A 20,904-nucleotide genomic window follows, 5' to 3' on the forward strand; every position below is an offset into this window, starting at 1 on the left:
GCAGGTTAGCCACGGGCGAAGCAGCCTCTGACCTGCCCCACTGACGGGGCTCTGGCACCAGCAGCACTCATGCTGAGACACAAGGGAAGGTGCAAACGGCATGGCCTGCTGCGCAGCCACCCAGGGGCTGCTGTACAGTGGGTTATTTAAAGCAATTCCAGCAATGCCTTGGATGTATGGTGCCCTCTGGAGAGCTCTCGAGAGCTGTAATAAATATCCACTACTTGAGCTGGTCCTCATAAAAGTTCTTCTCTGCCAAAGCAGCTTTTCAGAAAACTCTTCTGCCTGGTATATGTTGGGTGCTACCAGTTTCCAACTTGCAATCACCTTCCTGGTTAACCCATCCCAAAGCTAAATCCCTCTCCTTTACAAGCCCTTTTTTATTATATTAAGTATGACAGCTACGTAAAATGTTTTGTTGCCTTGGCAACTGCAATGCACTAGCTTCAATCTGGGTTATAAGGAAGAGGACAGTCTTGACACTAACCCACAATAATGAGAATAACAAAAACCGGTGGGCAAGAAACTAAACAGGGCATGTGGCTTCCTTACTTTGCATACATGTGCAGAGCAATTTGCTTCTCCTGCACCCACGGGAGCCAAGCTCACGGACAAGGTAGGAGTGGAAATGAGTGCAGAAGAGCCACATCTGGATTTCAAAATGAGCTTTCAGTGCATGGAAGAGGTAATCATTTGCAGAAAGCACAGTGTAAACAAACAGAGGCAGCTCTGCCAAAATCTACCAGGCTTGTGCAGCTCTGCTCTCCCTTTGCATTGGAAGCAAGGCTCAGCAGAGGGCTGGTGCCCCCTTTGTCACCTGCACATTGGCCAAGATACAATGGAGAATCCCTCTTCACAATGTATTCATTTATAGCACTAGTAATGAAGATTTCTTCATCATTGTCTGCACTATCGATGTCTTCTATAGTCAGGAACGCAACCTGTAAGAGTTGCTTTACCTTTCTGAATCCCTTCACTGCGTGCTGTTACCATAACCCGCAGAGCTGGCCCCAAGCACTGTGTACGAGCTCTGTGCACGCAGCACATGGAAGAACCAGGGCCATGAGACGCCCCAGGCTCATCGCAGGGCTACAGCCCTGGTCCAGCTGCTTTAGCAGCACAGATGGCTCTTACAGACCCCTTAAACTGGAGCGGGGGCTGTGCTGGTTTGGGATAAAAGGTTACGGTAACTTATTTCCTCAGTCCGATATAGAGGACAATGAAGCCACAAAAACGCCTCTAAACAAGGAGAGCAAAATCTGGTTACACACTAATTACAGGGTGGGAAGAGCTTTTGTTTTGCACAAACCCAAGCTGTCGATCTATTGTCTCCCATGCTTCTGTGCTTTCCTATAGGAGCTGCAGAGAGCTGTGCAGTACTCAGATACTTAGGCTCAAAGAAAATTGTATAAGAATGAACAATGGATAGAGGAAATAAAATAATCAGAGCAATTTCCCATAGAAATTGGTCAGACGAATGTCTCTAATTGGCATTTCATTATTACATTTGTAACACACTTTTGTGTGAATTTATTACTTTGTTTCCTCTTGTACTGAATGCCCATGAAAATCCCTTGGGACGAGATTTGAATCATTACCAGTGAATGGTAAGAAACTAAATTTAGAAAGACTGATAAAACCATTAATCTGTAAAAGAAGGAGGTCCTTAAAAGTCCTGCAGGCCTTTGAGCCACTCTGGTGCTCCCTGCACAGGCTGACTTGATCCTCATGGAGATGAAGGAGGAACGGGCCTTCCTATCAATAATTCATGTTTTTTTCAGAGCTCCAGAAAGCTCAGGGACCAGAGTTGTGCACTGTCATGCAGCTTGCTGCCATCCACATGAGGTGCCCCCAGATGCCAAACCCAGTCCTCACTGCCCTGGGATGTTCAGTACATCATACTCTGGTGCTCTCCTATTGCTCACCCTGTGCCCTGGTGTTTCTGGTCTGGAAGAGTCACTCTTGACTAATGACTAATTGCAGGTGACTGAAAAACAAAAGGGGGAGGTGTGGGTGTAAAACAGAATGAGCGGCACCCACCCATGGTGAAAAAGAAAAGTGGCACATCTCTTCTGCACAGTCCTATCTCCTGTCTATGAGGCTGCTCTGATTTGAAATGAACTCCTTTTTCCTTTGCAATAAGAGCAGCACCAACAACAGCAATAAAAATACAAACTCAGGAAGACTGGCAGGGGAAGGATGAATTACAGCTCCATGCCCCGGCAGCACATCACAGCTGCTCTCATTTCAGGTTTCCAACAGGAAGAGCTGTCAGCTCTGTTTTCCTGCAGAGGGAATTGGTTGCGGCAGGTACCGACACTGATCCCACCGGCACCGTCCCTGCATGCACAGCCTGCTGGAGCAGGGATGTGCCATCAGTTGGACGTTCCAAAAGAGAACAGGGAGGCAAAAAATGAAGTACTGAGTCTCACAGGGCAGAGCCTACAGCCACCTCTTGACTGCCTGGCCTCAGCCGTCTCCTCTGCAGAGCCATCCAGACTGGGAGGTGCTGCCAGAGCAATTACGGCCGCTCAGCAGCTGCCTTTCCCTCCACTCCATCCATCCTTTGCAAAGAGGGGGAGGCAGAACAACACCTCATTAGAAAATCTGACGCCATCGGTTCCTTCCGCTAATTAAGATCCTGAATATGACTACATGCTCAGGTCCAGGAAGGGTAATATCTGGAAGACATTCAAACACTCTGTGTGAATAAACAGGGCAGAGATAACATGAATATTACAGGGAATCTTTGAAGGTCTAACATTAGCAGAAGAAGGGCTGCATTTGTCCTTTGGTAGCTTAAGCAAGATGAGGCATTAGTACTTACTGACGGATTTGATCATCCTCCCTCATCATTCAGACTGCACTTAAAACTACCTGTAGTATTTCAGTAACTAATGCACCTTTGATATCCCTTTTCTAATCTGGGCAGCCCTCGGTGCTTCAGCCTGAAATGGTTCCCAAAGCTCACATGTAAGTGTATTAAGAGAGATTAGTTCGTTAATCTACTCTTTGGTACCACGTATCTCTATCACTTCATTTTAATAATTTGTACTAATTGACAGAGCAGATTTCCTCTAAGACTCAGAAACTTGGGTAGTATGTAATTGCTCTAAATCATAGCACAAACATTTTCAGTAGGAAACACCTGAGCCCACTTTGCTTCCAGTGCCTCTCCTGAGGCTTAACACACGAAAGAGGCTCCGGACGCAGTATGGCATCACACGAGGTGCTGTTAACCTCTTGGTTCACTGCTGCCCCTTTGTTCTTTGTCCATCCCAAACCAACATACACTGTTCAGTTTTGTGAGGATGGGCAGATATTTGGGTTCCCAACACACTCTGATACACTCAAATCAAGCATTTCAGCAGGGAGAGACAGCAAACCTTCCACGCGGCGATGGGTAGGGGATGGCAAACAGACTGCGCTGCCCTTGGGGGGGCACCCAGCAGCCCCCGGTCTCAGCCCTCAGATCCCCCTCCATGGGTGCCTCCAACATCCACGTGTAACACTGGCAGCGCCTCGGATGAGGGGCGTAAAGCATTGCTTTATATATTTGCCTGTTCACCTATGTGGACACAGACAGAAGGGCCCAGGAGCAAGGAGATACCCACTTGGTCTGGTGCTTGGAGCCCTTCAGGTGCGCGTGGTACTGCTCTATCGAGTTCAGTGTGACGTTGCAGATGTTGCACGTGTAGCTGCGCTTCAGGCCTGCAAAGAAAAGCCAGAAGTGTTAGTTGTGCACCGGCTGAGCATTTTGGAGTAGGTTGGGGGCAAGCTTAGGGCTATGTAGAGAGAAAAAGCACCTCTGTACTGCAGAAAATGGCAGAATTTGCTCTTACCCATGAAAACTAATGGGGAAAGCGAAGCAATTCTTATCTTGCCTACGGAGAACCATTTGGGGAAAAATAGAACAGTGGTAATGCCGAGAGAAAATGCATGGGTGGTCACCACAGGTAAGGACCTATTCCTCCTCTTTTGCAGTTGCAATTTGCTATTCCTTTTTCCCTCTGCCTTTCTGCTCCACACACCACAGGCCAGTGGCTGTCACTGTCACTGCAAAAGGCATCTGCCTTAGGAAATGTGCTGAGCCTCCTCATCCTGTGAAGGAGAGAAAGTGAGACACCAAGCAGAGGACTTCCCTTCCATTCCAGGTCCCTGGCACAATCCTGCCTGTGCCACAGGCTGTTCTGAATCAAAATGGCAGCTAGAAAGTGCAAATGGATGAAGATGTCTGAAAAAAAGAAAAAAAACAAAACAAAACAAAACAAAACAAAAAAAAAGAGCATTAACCCTTGCCCTCTGCTAGCTTCTAATTAATCAGAAGGCACTCAGATCTTGTGTTTCATTTCCAGTTTCCTAGACTTTCTCCTTACAGTAACCTTTCTATTTACTTTTCCAGTCCAGGGTACACAAGCATTAGGGAAGCCTAAAGGAATATTTGTAAAAGGCACAGAGGGAGCAGAACCAGGCAGGGTTCAGAGGCAACTCCCTTGTGGAGACCGCAGTCCCCACAGCTCACCATCGCAGGCACCTCTCTCCCACGACTCTCACAAAGCATAATTTTGCTCACACTAATGAGTACTGAGGTCTCATTTATTCCTCTGCTCTTTTGTAGCATGCACAGATCAGAGTGTTATTCCTCATCATTGCATTTAGAGGCCGGACCACTTAGGGGCTTTTGTTTTCTCCTTCTTCCTTTTTTTTTCTTTTTTTTTTTTTTTTCCCAAAAAAAGGATCAACTCACATGTATCCACTGAAATGAGAGGCTGGATTTGCTGAGCACATCAGCTGATATCCAAAATCCAGGCACCCAGCAGCCTGTGTCTGAAGGTTGAGCTGCAAACCTGGCACGGGTTGCCTGGGGGCCATCCAAAAGCTGGCAGCCAGGAGCTCGTTTGCCTGACAGATTTACTGTTGGCTGCAATACCTGTCTGCACCCCGACCACAGAGCAGCCTTTGCTTTACTAATTTTAGCCCTCCATGGATGCAAACAACTATTCATAAAGGCGTTACTCTCACTGCTGGCCAGCTGAGCACCACTGAACTAACATTGCAGTGCACTCACTGTGGAAATGTTATTAGGAACTTTTGGGGTTGTTTTCATTTGTTTTGTGTTGGGGTTTTGCTTGTTTTTCATTTTTAACATCCAACAAATCTCTTCACTGCGCCTGCTGTTTTCCTTTTTTTTTTTTTTTTTTTTTTTTTTTTTAGTATGGCCACAGCTACAAGTCATTTTCCAAGCAAATACCTCACATTTCATTTTATTGTAATGTAAGTTGCAGAAAGCTAATATGAGTTAATGCAAGAGCAGGCAGCCCAGGGAAGTGCTGGTCTCCACTGAAATGCACCAGTAACATGCATGCAAGCTTTATCTGCTGCCAGCAAAGAGGACACAACGACACAACTGGTGTCAGCAGCACTGAATCAAAGCACATGGACACCTCCAGGAATATGGGGGGGGGGGGGGGGGGGGGCACAAAAGGGTGGAAGCTGCATTCCCACACTGGGCCACTGGCCCCATGGGAAAGATGCTTAAGCTCGAAGAGGAGCACTCAATTTCGTGGACAGAAAATGTACTCAGAGTAGGCAGCATTTCTCTGCTAATTCACTGCACTGTGTCTGGGCACAGACTGCAGGGCAAAAAAGACCCAGACAATTAAGCAGATTCACGCACATCTCAGACAGAAGCTGCAAAACGATTTATGAGCAAAGTCACAAAAACAGTCTCTGCACATTCACTGGAACACATCCAAGATGAAGAATCAACAAAAATTCACCTGTGCTCCGTCTATTGCCTATGATCACATCTCAAGAGTCCGAGACATTCACTGCAGACAAGACATTTATTCACCTCAAGAGTGTGCATGCACAGAACATGACCACGAGACCCTGCAGGGTTATCAGGGCAGTCACAACACAAACAAGAGCATGATAACAAGAGATGAGCCACCTTTCTTTGGAGATATTCCCAAGTTACATACAAACCGTGTCTAACTGTTGTGTAACAGCAGAAAAAAAAAAAGCAAGAGATGGGAGATGATTTATGCATACAATAAAAATTGCTCATTTAAAAATTGTAATAGCTTTTACATTGCTACCAAAGTTGTATTTTTTTTTTCCTGTTAACCGGGACTCAGACTGGGAGAGTTATTATTGCTTTTCTTCTGATACCATCCTTCCCACTTTGCCTTCTCTGAAAAACTGAAAATCTAAAAATAGTAACCCAGCAGACAGGCAACAATCAGAATTAGAGGCAGAGGAAAAAGGCCTTTTCCCAAGACAGCTTGCTGCCCAGTGGCTGGTCAAAATGACCAATAGTATTTTTGGTTCGCATCAGTGTGTATTTCCTGGAAAGATGCTCAATTTGGTCCACTTCTGAAGAAATTTATTCCTAGTGCCCTGCTACACTCCCCCCTCCCTCTGGAAAGGACATTAGCCTGCTTCGGAAATCACAGATCAAGTAATTATTTACACACTAATGTTCCTATTTTGCCTTTCTAGACAGGTTTTCACCCAAACCATTCATTAATGACTTGTGCAGTCACATAAGAACACAATATTGTCGAGAAAGTTTCTCCACAGCTGCAAGGGCCTTTGGGCCTAGCAGATTCAATTTGTTTCTCTTTTATTATTATTATTATTATTATTATTATTATTATTATTATTATTATTATTATTATTATTTCTCTGTCCGTAAATGGGGAGAGGCAGACCACTATCTGGGTTCAACATTTATTTTTTGCAGGAGGGATCAGAAGCCTCTTTTAGGAAATCCAACAGCAGTGGCATCTCCTTGCCTTTCACAGCACCCAACTCCCACAGGCTGCTCTTGTGCCCCGGTGGGACCCGTGGGGTCTGGAGCCAGTGGGTGCTGCAGCAGGGGCTTGGGGACGGCTGGGGCGAGAGCATCCACGCGGTGCCAGCATCATGCAGGGACCGTACAGCAAGGACGGGCTCCGTGCCCACCCAGCTCCACGTGCTGTGCCAGAATGAAGGGCAGAAAAACAAGAGCAATTTCTGGTTTCTATAAACGGAGCAAACTTGGCAACAAGGCGCCAAGGGTCAGTACAACTCAGAGTGCCAGAGTGCCCGGGAAAGGATAAGGCTCTCTTATCTCTGCCGTGTACATACCGTTTAACTCCATTATTCTTTCACCTTGGGAAAAGAGTACAGTGGTTTCAAAGCAGAATTACAGAAACAGTCACTTCTGTGCCTCATCTAACATGTTTTTACTGAAAAGACAGAGTGCGGCTGAGTGTACATTAAATGCCTGTTTCCCTCCTGGATATCCTTGAAAAAGGGAGATGGCAATCTAAGTGTTCTTACTGCTGTTATGTAGGGCAAGACTTGACATAAATTAAGCATTTAAATGCAGGCCTAAGTGTTTCCAATCCCCTGATTCTGTTGTCTCCCTTAATACCCTGAATGTAAGAGAGTGGTTTCTTCTCTCCTCCCCTCTTTTGTATTTTAACATCCCGGTAATTCCCTTGGCATCACAGGCAGTATTAACATCACTGACATTAAACATACATTGGCATTACAGTAAACCATTGATGCTAAAGTAATTTCTGTCCTGTTCTCCTAGAAATAAAAGGAATTGTGAATTTCAGAGTCTCTGTGGTCAGGTTTCTGCTTTGCACTGATTCACTTCCATGAAGATCTGAACAGAGCGTTTCAACCTTAATTGAAGGGCTCAGCTTAAAATACCAGAGTTGTGGGATTCTTACCATGGGCTGCTGAGCTCTTTAAGAACAGTTTTAATACACCATATATCCGTCTCTTTGAATTGCCACAGTATTATTTCTTCAAAGAAATTGTTCAAATACTCCGTTTAGAATAAGTAATGTACAACATTATCAAATGTGATCAGTTTATGCTTACCATAATTAACCGTATAGGGTATACACTAACCATTCCCCAGCTATATCTTGCAGGCTCTCATAAAATCACATTTATCTTTTTTGAACATCAGACCCTGGCTAGACAAAACAGCCCCACTTTGGTCAAACACCTTGAACATCTCTCACCTAGGAATTTGGCCCAACATAAAGCTAAACATCTTTAAAAATATCCAGGTGAGTACTTGAGAATAGGGAGTAAGCTATAGGGCAGAGGTATTTAAGCAGTCACCTACACCGTTGTGTGTTGTGATGTGGCATGGCAAAAAATCACACTGCAAATACGTTTTTGGATGCTCTCCTTACTGAATGCACTGAAGATGCAGCAGCAATGGTTTTACAGCCACGCTCTGACCACCGCTGGCAGCCCATGCACGTTGCACTGGGCTCTAGGAGGCAGGGACCAGATACACTCATGCCACAGGGCAAGGGATGGAAGAGGCACCGCAGCAGGGACGGGAGGTGCCTCGGCACCTCTTGCAGCCTTTGGACAATGCCGTGACCCCAGCAAGGCAGAGACCAGGACTGCAGCCTAAGAACCTGGCAACACTTTAAATTAAGGTAATAAGGTTCTAATGCTCAGCGGCTAATTTAATGGCAGACACTAACAACAGCCTTACTGAATCTTAATTACTTGTGTAGGTGGAAACACCACCAGTGACTAGAGTTCTGAACTGGGGACACCGATTTCTTTCCACAGCACGTCAGAGCATCTCGCAGTTGCAAGCAAGGGGTTGCCCGACCAGCCAGCCAAAATCGTGAGCCATGAGAAGGATTTGTGGAGCTGAAGCCTCAGGTGTGAAATGGCCTCCATTGAAATTAGACACAGAATAATAAAAATAGCCTTGGATAAACTGCAGGATGAAACTAAAAGCAACGATCACTCCCAAAATTAAGAGTATTGATCTCACTCGAGCTTACCAAGGTTGCCAACTCAGTTGAAACTAGCATCATAAAATGCACCCAGCCAAAGCCTGAACAAAGTGTGCTGGAGTTGAATATCAGTACAGAAGGTAGTCTGCAGTGCCAAGGTGGTCCCAGCCAGAGTAGCTTGTTAGTAAATTCTGTGTTCTGTCTATATTCACATTTACTTTTGCATCCTCATGACATACCAGCATTCTCTCCCCTGAATCATGACAAGCGTGTAAAATTGAATGCACTCTTATATCCATTAAATAAAATATTAAAAAGTAAAGTCATTAATGTCATTCTGCATAAAATGCATTAAAACACATTCCAGGGGAGTACTTGTTAAATTGCTTCTTACTAACCAAAAGCGACAGCACAGTACAAAAAGTATTTATAAGGCATACAAGGAAATTACGAGCCATGAAGGAAAATTAAACTCAGCTCTTTGCCTGATTTTTCAAGATAGAGTCTGCACCTCTGACAATTTAACTTTGTATGGAGAATACAAAGGCTGTAGGTGACAACAACCCGGTGCAACCATTCCCATTCTGCTTTACTGCAGAGGTTGCTATATTTTATTCTAGGGATTCATGGTGCAATCCCCTTGACAGGCACTGGTTTGGGCTCTAGGGACTGGTGCCTTTCTTATTCACCAGTTACCAAGTGCTCTGGGAAGACGACTCATGTTCACATGGTTTACAGCATCCCATCTACAGGCAGGCCCTTAATCTGTCTCCTTCGCTCTGTAAAATCCAAATTTCACTGGCAGGCACCACAGAGAGCCAGCAGAAAGATGAGACCCAAGGCACAGCACCCTGAAAGGAGCTGAAGTGGTGCAGCTCCCTCTGCTCTGCACTCTGCAGTGCCACTGTAATGGCATTTAATTTTAATGCAACCCCACTACCTAGATCTCACACAAAATCATCATTCTTCATCACCCTGAACAGCACCCACTGCTTGGCCAAAGCATTCAGACTATGTGACCGAGTGCTCACATGCATCGTAGCTTTACCTTGGAACACGCTAGTGAAATGGTGCTGTTATTGAGGCATTTTTTGCTCCCCCCTCCCCTTTCTCATTTCTGAAAAGAAGTAAGATTTCAAAATTGCAGGATGAGCACTTGGCAAGAAGAATCAATGTTTTTGTTTCCCATAAATATCACTTGTCCAAAAATATAACTCTATTCTTATTTCTCCAAATACACATTCATATTTATCAATAAATATTTTATTATAGCCATTATCAAAGCATCAAAGGCTGCTGAAATGTTGTACTTCAACTGACACTGCTCTTTCCAGGCTTACACAACGCATCAAACGTCTCCCACAGTAGTCAAAATACAATTAATATTTAACTTGTGTTGGGAAAGCCAGGGACAGCATGGAAAGGAAATGAGTCTGCATTCTAGTGAACAGTGAGGTTGCAAAACAAGCAGAGGGAACAGAGAGCACATGGCCGTGACACCAACCACGTCCTGCAGACACCAAACTGCAGGACACTGAAATCAATGGTCAGACAAGGTCTCAGTTGCCCGCACAGGACAGGTTGCCATTGGGTAACTCTGAACCTTTTTCTTGAAGTAATACTTGACACTATCTGCCAAAGTAAACTATTTCCTTGGACATCCAGGAGATTTCATTCTGTGTTTTTGTTGTTGTTGTTGTTGTTTTTGTTTTGTTTTGTTTTGTTTTGTTTTGTTTTGTTTTTTGGTTGGTTTGGTTTGGTTTTGTACACCAGCAGCAGCCTGCCCCGCTTTCCTTGGCCTGGCCGTGCAGCTCGCAGCACCTAGAGCTCACCTCTGCCCGTGCTGTGGGTGCTCACACCCCACACGGTCCTGCTGGTGCTGGCAGGACGCACAGCCCTCCGACTTCAACCCTCCTAAGCAGGAGCTAAATGAATAAAGCACTTTGCCGTTGATTTATTTACAGTTAGTGACATCTTCAGCCACTCTTGAGCTTGGCAGAGTTCGCAGTACTAAGCACTTCCATGTTACTGCCCCAGGTTTTATTTCCCTGTGTATTTTCAGCAGTGGGCAGTGACTCAGCCACATGAATCATTTACGGCACTGTGAGTCACACCGGGTAGCACACGAAGGATCTGGATAACCATTACAAGGCTTACTGGAGATCAAGAAATACACAACATACTGCACAGTAATTAGTATTTAAAGGAAAATTATTTCATTTAGCAAGGAAAAAGAAGGTATCTTAAAATGTTAATGCTCTCCCGTATGGTTTTGAAAATCAAACCTGTACTTTTTGCTCAGCACATTTCAGTCAGACATACTGTGTACATGCAGGATTATATCTGGAGACCACAGAGAACGCTCTTTCAAATGGAGGTCCTTACCTATTCTCCAGTAATTATATCTCTATATTAAAAAGGAGCTTTGTTCAGAGTTCAGTGTGAGGCCACATCCTCAGGTGGTTTAAATTAGCACATCTCCATAACCACACACAACTTTAAGTGAGCTAATGACCAGCATCTGCCTGCCACCAACATGATACACCAGCAGCAGGCAAGGCAGCTGAGGAGGGCTCGGCTCGCTCACTGCCTGGACCAGCCCAGAGAGATACTCTCCCTTCAGCAGGAAAACAGCAAATTTATGTTTAACACACTGAAAGCAAACAATCAATACTTCTCTTGGGCCCAGGGTGCTGCAGAGTTTCACACACACCGATTAAGTCACATTAGACACCATGTGCTCTCTCTCCCTGCAGCAGGGTCGGGCTCTGCCTGCAGCAGTGGAGCAGCCCCGCTCCTGGGCTCCCAGTCAGGCTGAGCGCTCTGCCCTCCTTTCCTCTAGGCTCAGAGGGATCATCCAACACTTGCTCAAGGATGGATGTACTAACAGATGAGACTACTTTAGGGAGAGGCAAAATAAAAGCTTAGAAAACAACTTCTAAATAATGCTGCTGAACCGCAGAGCGCCATCTCACAGCAGCATCAGACTCGGAAGGCAGCAGCACCCCCCTGCTCTCCCCTTGCCCTCACCTCTCAGCTCGCCAAGGTCCAGGGTCTTCCCCAGCTGCTCCAGCAGGTCGGCTCTGGCCGCGTTCTTCTTGTGCTTCTTGCCATCGTAGTGCTGCTGTGCCATCATGGGGTTGTTGAACCAGGCGGCACACAGCTGGCAGTACCGGTCCGAGTCCCTGCGCTGGTGCGGCGAGGACACCACGGGGGGACGGTCCGTGTGCGGCTGCTTGAGGGAGCTCAGGGCGGTTTCTGCAGAAGGGAACACTCGGGGGTTAGCTTTCCACAGGTGATAGACCCAGACCCTGAAGCAGATCCTGCACTAGATGCCGGGAATAATCAGCAGTGGTTACAGTGTCCCACCAGATATTCCAGATGGCATTGCTTGGAAATCTATCATTTCTCATAAAATAAATAAATAACATAAAATAAAATTTAAAAATTGCCGTTACACATCTCATTGTTGTGACTGAATCTACTGAATTTCTCCTCCTTAAGTTGCTACTTCCAGGAAAAATTGCCAGTGGAGAATAAACAAAACATGCCAAGCCATCAGCTTCTCAAGATAGAGAAACAGATGTATAATATCTCAGGATTCTTATTTTTCATTGTATTTGGTATTGGAAAGAACAAGGAAAATCGTAATAATTTTAGTGTAAGAGATGGAAAAAGATACTCTATATTCAGACCCCTCATTCAAAGGTTTTCATATTATGAAGTGACAAATGTAGCAATCCATGACCTTAATTTAGTCCCATTTCCCCTCAGATTCACCACAAGGCTGTCTGGGATAACAAATGTGATCCAAATACCTTCAAAAGAAAAAACAGTGACAGGTCCTCACATAATGGAGCTGCACCTTGTTTGCCATAAGTTTCCTGCTTTGTACAGTATTTTTGTACAAAACCATGGGAAAACAGCTTCAAGTAGAATAAAATTTAGATAGCATTGGAATACAAAAACACACAACTAGTACTTAATTATCACACCTCATTCAAAAATTCCACTTTATGTGACTATTTTTTTTCCAGATGAAATCTCTGCTATCTAAATAATTAACAGACTGCACTCTCTCTGTGCTACAAAGACGGGCAACTTTTAAGGCTGCAGGCAGGAGCTCGAGGCTCGCCTGTGATGGGAAGGCTCCTTGCTGCTCCAGCTGAGCCCCAGCAGAGCACAGGATGGCAAGCAACGGAACCGCCTCAGTGCCTGGTGCCAGGAACAGCAACAAGGAGCACAACAAACCCTATTTAGACACATAATTATGACCTGAGCCCACTGCACTTGTCTCCACAGCTCCAGAGAGTTCACGTTGCTGCAAGTCTTCTGTTGACCTACTCGGGATTGCACGTCTATTAACCTTCCTGAAGGAAAACATATCTTACTTATCATGTTACTTACAACCTTATCCATTTCCAGGGCTTTATAAGCCTCTATTGTTTTGATGACACCTGCCAAGGTATCAGGTGTTCTCTGCCCGGATTATTGCTGGTTGTGAGGCACTGTCATCCTCCCGTCCACATCTCCTTTGGAGAAACACCTGAAGAAGAATTTTCTCACTTCTGCTGATGTGACCCACGCTCTGCACAGCGCTAGCAAAATGAGCTCTTTTGGGCATTAGTTAATAAAGTGACCGCCTAATTGACTCCTGCTGAAGATGTTTATTCTACTCGTTTTGCTGTCTGGCCAACTGCCTCCTCATTGTGTGTGGATTTATTTCACACAGGGCAGCAACACACAGCCTGCTCCTGCTCCAGCAACAGTCTGCACCTCACCAGGAGCTGTTGTCCTGCTCCTGCCTCTGTCCTTGGCCACAGGAGAGGCCACAACCAGAGATGTGCAGGCTTCTGGCACTGCCCGAACAGACAGCTACTGCGGCAGCCCGGGAGCTCTGTGATGTATTCGACGAGCCACTTGCCAGGCGCCCCAGGCTACAAAGCCAAATCTAAGGGATCCTTTACTCAGCTTTATCCCTCTTTACGTTAGCTGCCGCCAGAGGGGAACCACGGGGACCAGAGGGGAAGCTCTTCGCTCTGCAGAGCTGGTGGTGTCCGCAGGAGTTACGTCTCCCACTCGCTAAGGAAATATGACAGCAGCATGCCATGCTGCTCGGCCGCCAGCTGGACAGCCGGTACCGTGGCCATGCATCCAGGCCTGTCCCGATGCTGTTGGTGCTCACCCGATAGCAGAGAAGGAGGGAGGGTGTCCACAGGACACGCTGCTGCTGCGGGGATTGTGCTGGTATCCCCGAGGCTTGCATGGACCCAGTGCCTGCCTCACCTGCGTGCTCTGGCACGGCAGGGCTTTCCTCTCAGCTCTCACAACACAAAGCATTTTCTCGTAAAGCCATGTTCCTCAGGGGCAGTTTACAACTACAGGCAGTCCTAAGGCGTGCTGAACCCAGTCTGACAACTAATGAAAACATCGCGTGTCTTCCAAACCCTCCTGAAGAGAAACAGATGAAAGTTGACTTCCCCACAAACGTGGATTTATCATTTTGTTATTCAGCACATAGCTACTACAGAACAGGAAACATCATCATTCCCTGAGCAGCAACATGAAAATTAATAATAAACACTCACAAGACGTCAAATGTTAAAAACGTTGCTCTGTCCTAACACAAACATAAAAGCTGCAAGTTTGACTATTTCAAGTACTTCAAAATGCTAAACAGCTCACGACAGTCTGCCTTACATTCCTGTTTGCTGTGGGAGGGAAGTGAGAAAGTCTTACTTTGCTGCATGAAGCAAAACACAAAGTTAGAAACAATTTAGCACTCTGGCAATGAACTAATGTTTGACTTATTTCTTGCATGCAAAGCTTTTTATTCATAGCTGTACTTAAATGGCACCCAACTTGTCATCCTTGCCACTCTCCAGGAATGGAGCATGAGAAGGAGAAAGCAACTGAGCCACAACAAAGGGGCACTGCAGGCACCTACACCTGGATAAATGAAGGTAGCAGCTATTTTTCCCCCGCAGTTCTTTATAACTCAGCCTGGTGACTGGATGCAATCTGATAGAAGATGTTGGAAATGATTGGAGAAATTCATCAGAAATAGTGGTGACATAAAGCCTCTGAGGGCTACAACCTTGTACAGCAGAAGCAACGGAAAATCATCACCAATATTTTGCTGTAGCGATGAGAGATCACTTTCCTATTGTGAAAAACCTTACCGCTAAGGCACCCCTCCCTTTTCTGAAAGCACCACTGGAGAAGTTGGAGATCTGTATTTCATTAGGATGATAAAATAGACAGGGAAGGTGTAGCCCCGTAAAGAGGCTGTGAATAAATCTAATTTTCTATGGGACTGGTGAGACAGAAAACACAGAATATTAAACAGGGGTTTGTTCAGAGGCTGACTGCAGTCATCAGTGCGTGCAGCATGTGTCTGCAGAACAGGTCTGCAACCTTTCCCAAAGCCAGCGTGTACAAAACTCCAGCGTAAGGGAATCAGAAAGTGCTTCTGGACTCCCTGGTACTGGACTCCCAGCTTCAATTGCATTCATTAGTCTTCATTTTTTCCCCCCAAACTCATTTTGTCACTATGCTCCACAAAAGCATCTGCATGTCTGTGTGAATGAAATGACTTCTAGAAAGGTGGTTGTGCAAAGAATTTCACAAATTCATTTCTCCCTTTACAAACAGATGCCCTAATTAAGCAAATGGTCAGTTCAGAGTTTCACAACAACTTAGGGTTATAGAGAATACATTTTTGTGCAAGGCTGCAAATCACATATTGCAACCTGAAGACTGTTACCCATTTTTACTCGCCTAATACCACCAAAGTACTTCATTAGATTAACTGTATATGTTTAATCTCAGCCATAATAAAAGCACTTGGGAAACTTTCAGAATATTTTAAGCTTTTTTTCTTTTTTTTTTTGGATGAATGAATGACAAGATTATGAGTGTTCAAATATTTGTGTAGAGTCTCACTTTTGTTTGATAGCAAAAGCAAGTTAAGAAATAATAGTGTCAGAGCTGCTGCCAAATGTTCCCAGGCTGTCTGGCAATCACAGCTTTAATGATGATGTAGAAGAACCTCTGAAGGGGCCTTCCATGGCACTGGGGAGGAAAAGTGCTGGTATCCCTCAGTACTGAGTCTGTACTGAATTCAGCACAGCCAGCCCTCAGCTCGTGCACAGCCTCTGGAGCTGTCTGAGACTGCGGCCTCCCGAGCTGCGCCAGCCAGGAGGGAGCAGGATGGCATTCCAAGTGGGGGAATGCTGAGGAATGCTATAGGAAGCCCAGAGAAATGCTATGTCCAAAGAGCACATTTCTGAGAACTGCTGGAGAGCAAGAAGGTGCCTATTAACATATTCCTGCGGCTCAGCTTCATCAGATCAAGTATCTGGGGGACTTGATGAGTCCTGAAGTTATTCTTTCCTAGTGATTACTGCAGCTGAAGAGCCCATTACCCACAGAGCATGTGGTGCAGATCACTTATTGCCTCTGTGAGGCTGATCCAGATGATTAAAAAATTAGATAAAAACATAATGCAAAGCTGCAACTCTTTGAACGTCATGCCTTGACACAGCCCTGCAGCCCCTGTACCTACCAGCAGCATAGCACAGCTGGTCACTGCCAGGACACAGAGACCCTCCGTTAAGCCAGCACCGTGGTGCTTCAGAGGTCTGTAGTACAGCAGACTGTACAATTTTTCTTATCTGCACACTGCCTGTCCATGCACATCTCTGACTTCATTTACAGAGGTGCCTATCCCACTGTGCTGGCTCCCATGGGTTCCACAGCCACGTGCCCAAAGGACCAGCGAAGTTCTCAGGTGCATTTCAGCAACCTCAGCAGGGATGCTGCCACACCTTCTCTTAACAAGCCTTCTGAGAACGTCCTCCTTAGCTAAAACAAGCAAGCCATAATCTAATGCAAGTCCCTGTATACCCTCAGGGAAAGGCAATAGCATTTCCCAAGCCAATACTGATAGAGGACAAATGATATGCATCAGCATCATCAGTCTGTGAAGTTAAAAACAACAACAAAAACACACAGGCAGACAAAAAAAACTTACTTAGTCATTTCTAAGATTTATGCACGTCTTGTTAGGCAGGATATAAAGTGCCCAGCAAAATTTATATTGTTCTAAAAGAAGCACCACTGATACTAACAGTGAAATACAGACTTCTGTCTGCAGGGCTACAGCACAACGGTGCTGCCTGTTTAGCATGAGGAATACATTGTTCAAGTGTCCTCTGCCCTGACAGCCCCAGAGGAAGTTTTGTTTTACAGTATATTAGTGTTTTGCAGGGACTTTATGGCTAAGCAAACAATAAGATGGTTAAATTATCTGATTCAAACATTTGACGTTATAAATGTGAAAGTTAATAGGCTCACATTATTGGAATCACTGTAGAGGAAAGCGTGAACACCTGTCTGGGCAAAAATCAAAAGACAATTGATCCAAAACATTTTTAAAGACTACGTTTCCCTCTGAGGTAAAAGCAAATAGGATTCTGCTCTGTACAGTAACAGGAAAGGTTTATTAAGTGTATTAGCTGAGCTGTCAAATAACTTCTGATAATTAAAGCGAGGCTCTGCTATTTGTGCCCAGCGGAGATACTGTCTTCCACTGAGCAAAACATTTCAGGAACATGGAGCCAGATACAGGGCTCTCACAGAAAGGCCAGCACTGGCTGATAAGCCACTAATCTACGTGAACAAAGCAGACAATAACAAGCATCAGCAATTCTTAAAGGTCGTTACAAGAGGGGCGCAAGCAAGGTGCCCATGTGCTGCCCCAGCCCGCTCCGGCCCCACCGCCTCACACCTACCTGCGGCCTTCAGTGCTGGTGGCTCACCTAGCAACAGTTTTAACCTTTTGGCATGGATTTTCCCTTGGTAATGCGATTCAGCCACCACTGCTGAGGTAAAGGACATGTTACATAGTGTGCAGCATTTGTTCTTATCCACTGTGTCACCATCACTGCCCTGGATGGAGACAAAAAAAACACAAAAAACAGGTGCATCAGCCCACCAGGCAGCCAAGCGGAAGCAGAGGAGAACTCCAGGTTATGTTGAGGATGTGATTTCCTAGGGTCTCCTGCTCCATTTCTCCCCCAGACTCTGTGGGTATCCGCACAATGAAGCATCTCAGCAAGAAGGCTGTGTCCCTTTGCAAGCTCCTGGATGTCAGCTAACAGATGAGCAGAAGTTTTAAAACTTCAAGAGCGTGACTGTATTTCAGTCCCAGCAAGAGGTTCTCTCAGCCACAGTGATGTAGGTAGGGCTCGTCCTTCACAGTCACCAGTAACTGCATTTTTATTTTTACAAATAAACCCCGATTTAATGAGAATATTGTCTCCGTCACTCACTAATGTTATTCTTGAACGAATAAGAGCCAGCATGCCTCTGGCCAGCCATGTAGCTGAGCTGAGACCTATCGCTCTTAGCACAGCCTGTGAGAAGAAGCAGTTGCAGCTGAAGGCTGTCAGCAAAATATCATTAACTCTGCTGCCAGCAAATGTTTGCGAACAAACAGTATCCACAGATACAAGGGTAACCGTACAAACAACTATTAAGCAGGGGAAAGAGGCACATTTGCACCATTAGTCACAATTAATTATTCAATCCATCCATAAGGGAAATAAGGATTGCATTTAGGACCATATATGCATGGCCTCTCTTTTCAGAAGATCGCAGTATGGCAGGTTGGTTGCCTAGCACAGTTTCTAAACAATCACTTTTGAAAATACTGCTCTGTGAAGAGCAAGATTTTTACAAAGCTGGGAAATGACCTGCTGTATGCATGCAGTTAGCATCCTGGTTCATTCACCGGGCAAGAGGCCCCATGCCATGCAAGACTGCCTCCAGGGACAAGCCATCTGGAGGCAGTCATGTACTCTGTTATTCTTTATTTTTTATTTTTTTTTTTATTTAAACAAATATTCTTCCAACTGCTGGTATATTGTCAAAACAGAAAACAGTCTGCTTTAGAGGCTGCAATCTTCACAACTAGTTGCAAATGAGTTTTGCAATTCATCCATGTGCAAAGATAGAAGACAGCTCAGGCGTTTACTGGGGCACCCTGTTTAGCCCAGTGTTGGCCACACAGCAAAACCACACTCAAAAATGCAATTCCCCTTTGTCAAATTTCATCCTTCTATTTGGACAGAGAATGAAGGTCCCAGCTTTTTAACTCCCCCATGCACATGTGTGAGACAGTTCTAGCCCAGACTTCTCCCCAGGTCACACGCAGCACCGCCGGAGCCCCAGTAGCGCTGCCACCACCAGCACATCCCGACCAGTGTGCAGCTGGCTCCTCCAGACATGTCCTCAGCTCACATGGACAGTGCTGCAGAGCGCCAGGCACACAAGCTCCTGCCCCACACAAACCCCACGCAAAGCAGCACCACATGCAGTGACCCCGAGTCACGCACCGGAAGGGCCCCTGAGCCCCCCAGCAGCTGGGGAGCAGGATACAGGCACTAGAACAGTGAACTGATTGTGCAGGGGCACCCAACCCACTGTTTAAGGCTGTCTTCTCCCAAGAAATAAGAACAATTAGAAGGAGGACTGATTTTCATTGCTTTTTTGTTGTTGTTATTAACTATAAATCAACTTAAACCTTAGGGAGAAATCTCAAGAGGCGATAAGTACTGTTCTGGGTGTAATTTGCACTTCTTTTAAATAGGATTCTCTCAACATATTTTATGTCTTCAAAGAGAAATCACTTGAAAGTTAAGAGCCGAGGAAAAATTCCCAGACTCTATTGATCATCAGCGGTGGTAACATATAAAGAGACTCCAACAGAGCTCGTTTGAAAACCTGATACACTTCAGTGTTTACGCACTAGGGTCCCTTCCTCTGCTTGCTCTGCTCTTCAGTGATGTTTTTTTCTTCCCAACCTACTTTCATAGCTAGACTGCTTCTAAAAAAAGAAAAAAACGGTCAAATGACCCTTAGACCCCCCAAGTTCACAATTAAACCGAACCACTACACATTTATCCTAGATCACTACCTATCTTATCTAAGCTCACTGATGTTTCTGGGTGAGCATCTCAAAGCCTGGGTGGGGATTTCACCACCAGCCTGGCATTCACCTGACGAGCAGTGGCCCTCATTTCCTGGTGAGTCTGAGAGCCAGGCTCTGCCTAAAACACAAACAGACCCTTGCTCTAACAGCCAGCCATCTTTCACACCCTGAATGCTGTTCTTCATTAGCAGTATTGAGATGTTTGGAGAGACCTTAGGTACCCACACTTGCAGCATTTGTCGCAGTATCACCTTCCTTGGCCTCTGTGCTATGCTGCCCAGAGGCTGGACCCAGCCCTGAAGGGTAATTATGCCTTGGTGCTATGTCAGCGGCTGTTTTACCTGTAAGCAGATGGGCTGGGGGAACCTGACCCCGGTGTCTTTTGTCACCTGTTGAATGACACCGCGTTGATAGGATTGTGCAGCCAACCAGTAAAACAACGTCGCTTGTTGGCCAGATCGCACAGGGACCAGCGCTGCCAGCAGCCCAGCCAGCCTGAACCAGGGCAGGAGCCCCCCTCAGCACCCTTGGGCTCATTCCCACTGCTCACCTTGCCCTGCTCAACCTAAAGCTGAAAACATCTGAATTTAGCTTCCATAAAACCCAGACCAGCAACTCTAGCCCCGTGTTACACAAGCTGAGCCAACATGCAAGGATTTTTTTCTACTGTTTGTTTTTGCAATTTTCTCCAGGCAATCCCTTCTCTCTAACCTTTGCAAAGATGTACCGGTGACAGGGCTAATGACCTTGCATCAGCTGAAGCACAGCACAACATGAACAGCCTCGGAGATCAAGTATCTGTTTCCCAGCGCTGACATTGCTCCTCTTTCCCCCCGCTCTGCAGCAGCGCAGGCCAGCCTAATTCATAGGGCTTCTCTTTGTAATGTTATAAATTTCAAAGCAAATCTTGTACATCCACCAGAATTAACTTCAGTTATTCAGATGCCTGTTAACAAGCCACTAAAAGGCATAATCCTCATACAGGGCCAGGCAGTTGCAGTCCTTTACTGGATGTTGCTTAAGCAATCCTCAAGAAAAAATGTGGATTTTTAATCCGTAGATGCAAATCTGCTGTCTTCATTTCCTAGTTTTTATTAAGAAGAAAAGATTATACAAACCCTTGAAATACAGCAA

The 20,904-nt window shown here is 45.5% G+C and overlaps 1 protein-coding gene across 26 annotated transcripts in view; it reads right to left on the bottom strand.

The window, feature by feature from the left end:
• ZMAT4 (zinc finger matrin-type 4) overlaps positions 1 to 20,904 on the bottom strand; it is a gene marked incomplete at its 5' end in the record, with an annotated part of 144,550 nt that overhangs the window by 62,004 nt on the left and 61,642 nt on the right. For 23 of the 26 annotated variants that reach the window (XM_084499342.1, XM_084499345.1, XM_084499341.1 and 20 more), the window contains 3 exons: positions 3,615 to 3,711; positions 11,805 to 12,032; positions 17,570 to 17,726. In XM_084499342.1, the coding sequence (XP_084355468.1) occupies positions 3,615 to 3,711; positions 11,805 to 12,032; positions 17,570 to 17,726 (482 nt within the window). The remainder of the gene's footprint in view (positions 1 to 3,614; positions 3,712 to 11,804; positions 12,033 to 17,569; positions 17,727 to 20,904) is intronic. The other 3 variants (XM_084499355.1, XM_084499356.1, XM_084499357.1) reach the window with 1 other exon arrangement.

Source organism: Aythya ferina (genome assembly GCF_964211825.1).
Source record: "Aythya ferina genome assembly, chromosome: 27".
In the NCBI taxonomy this organism is placed as follows: Eukaryota; Metazoa; Chordata; class Aves; order Anseriformes; family Anatidae; genus Aythya; species Aythya ferina.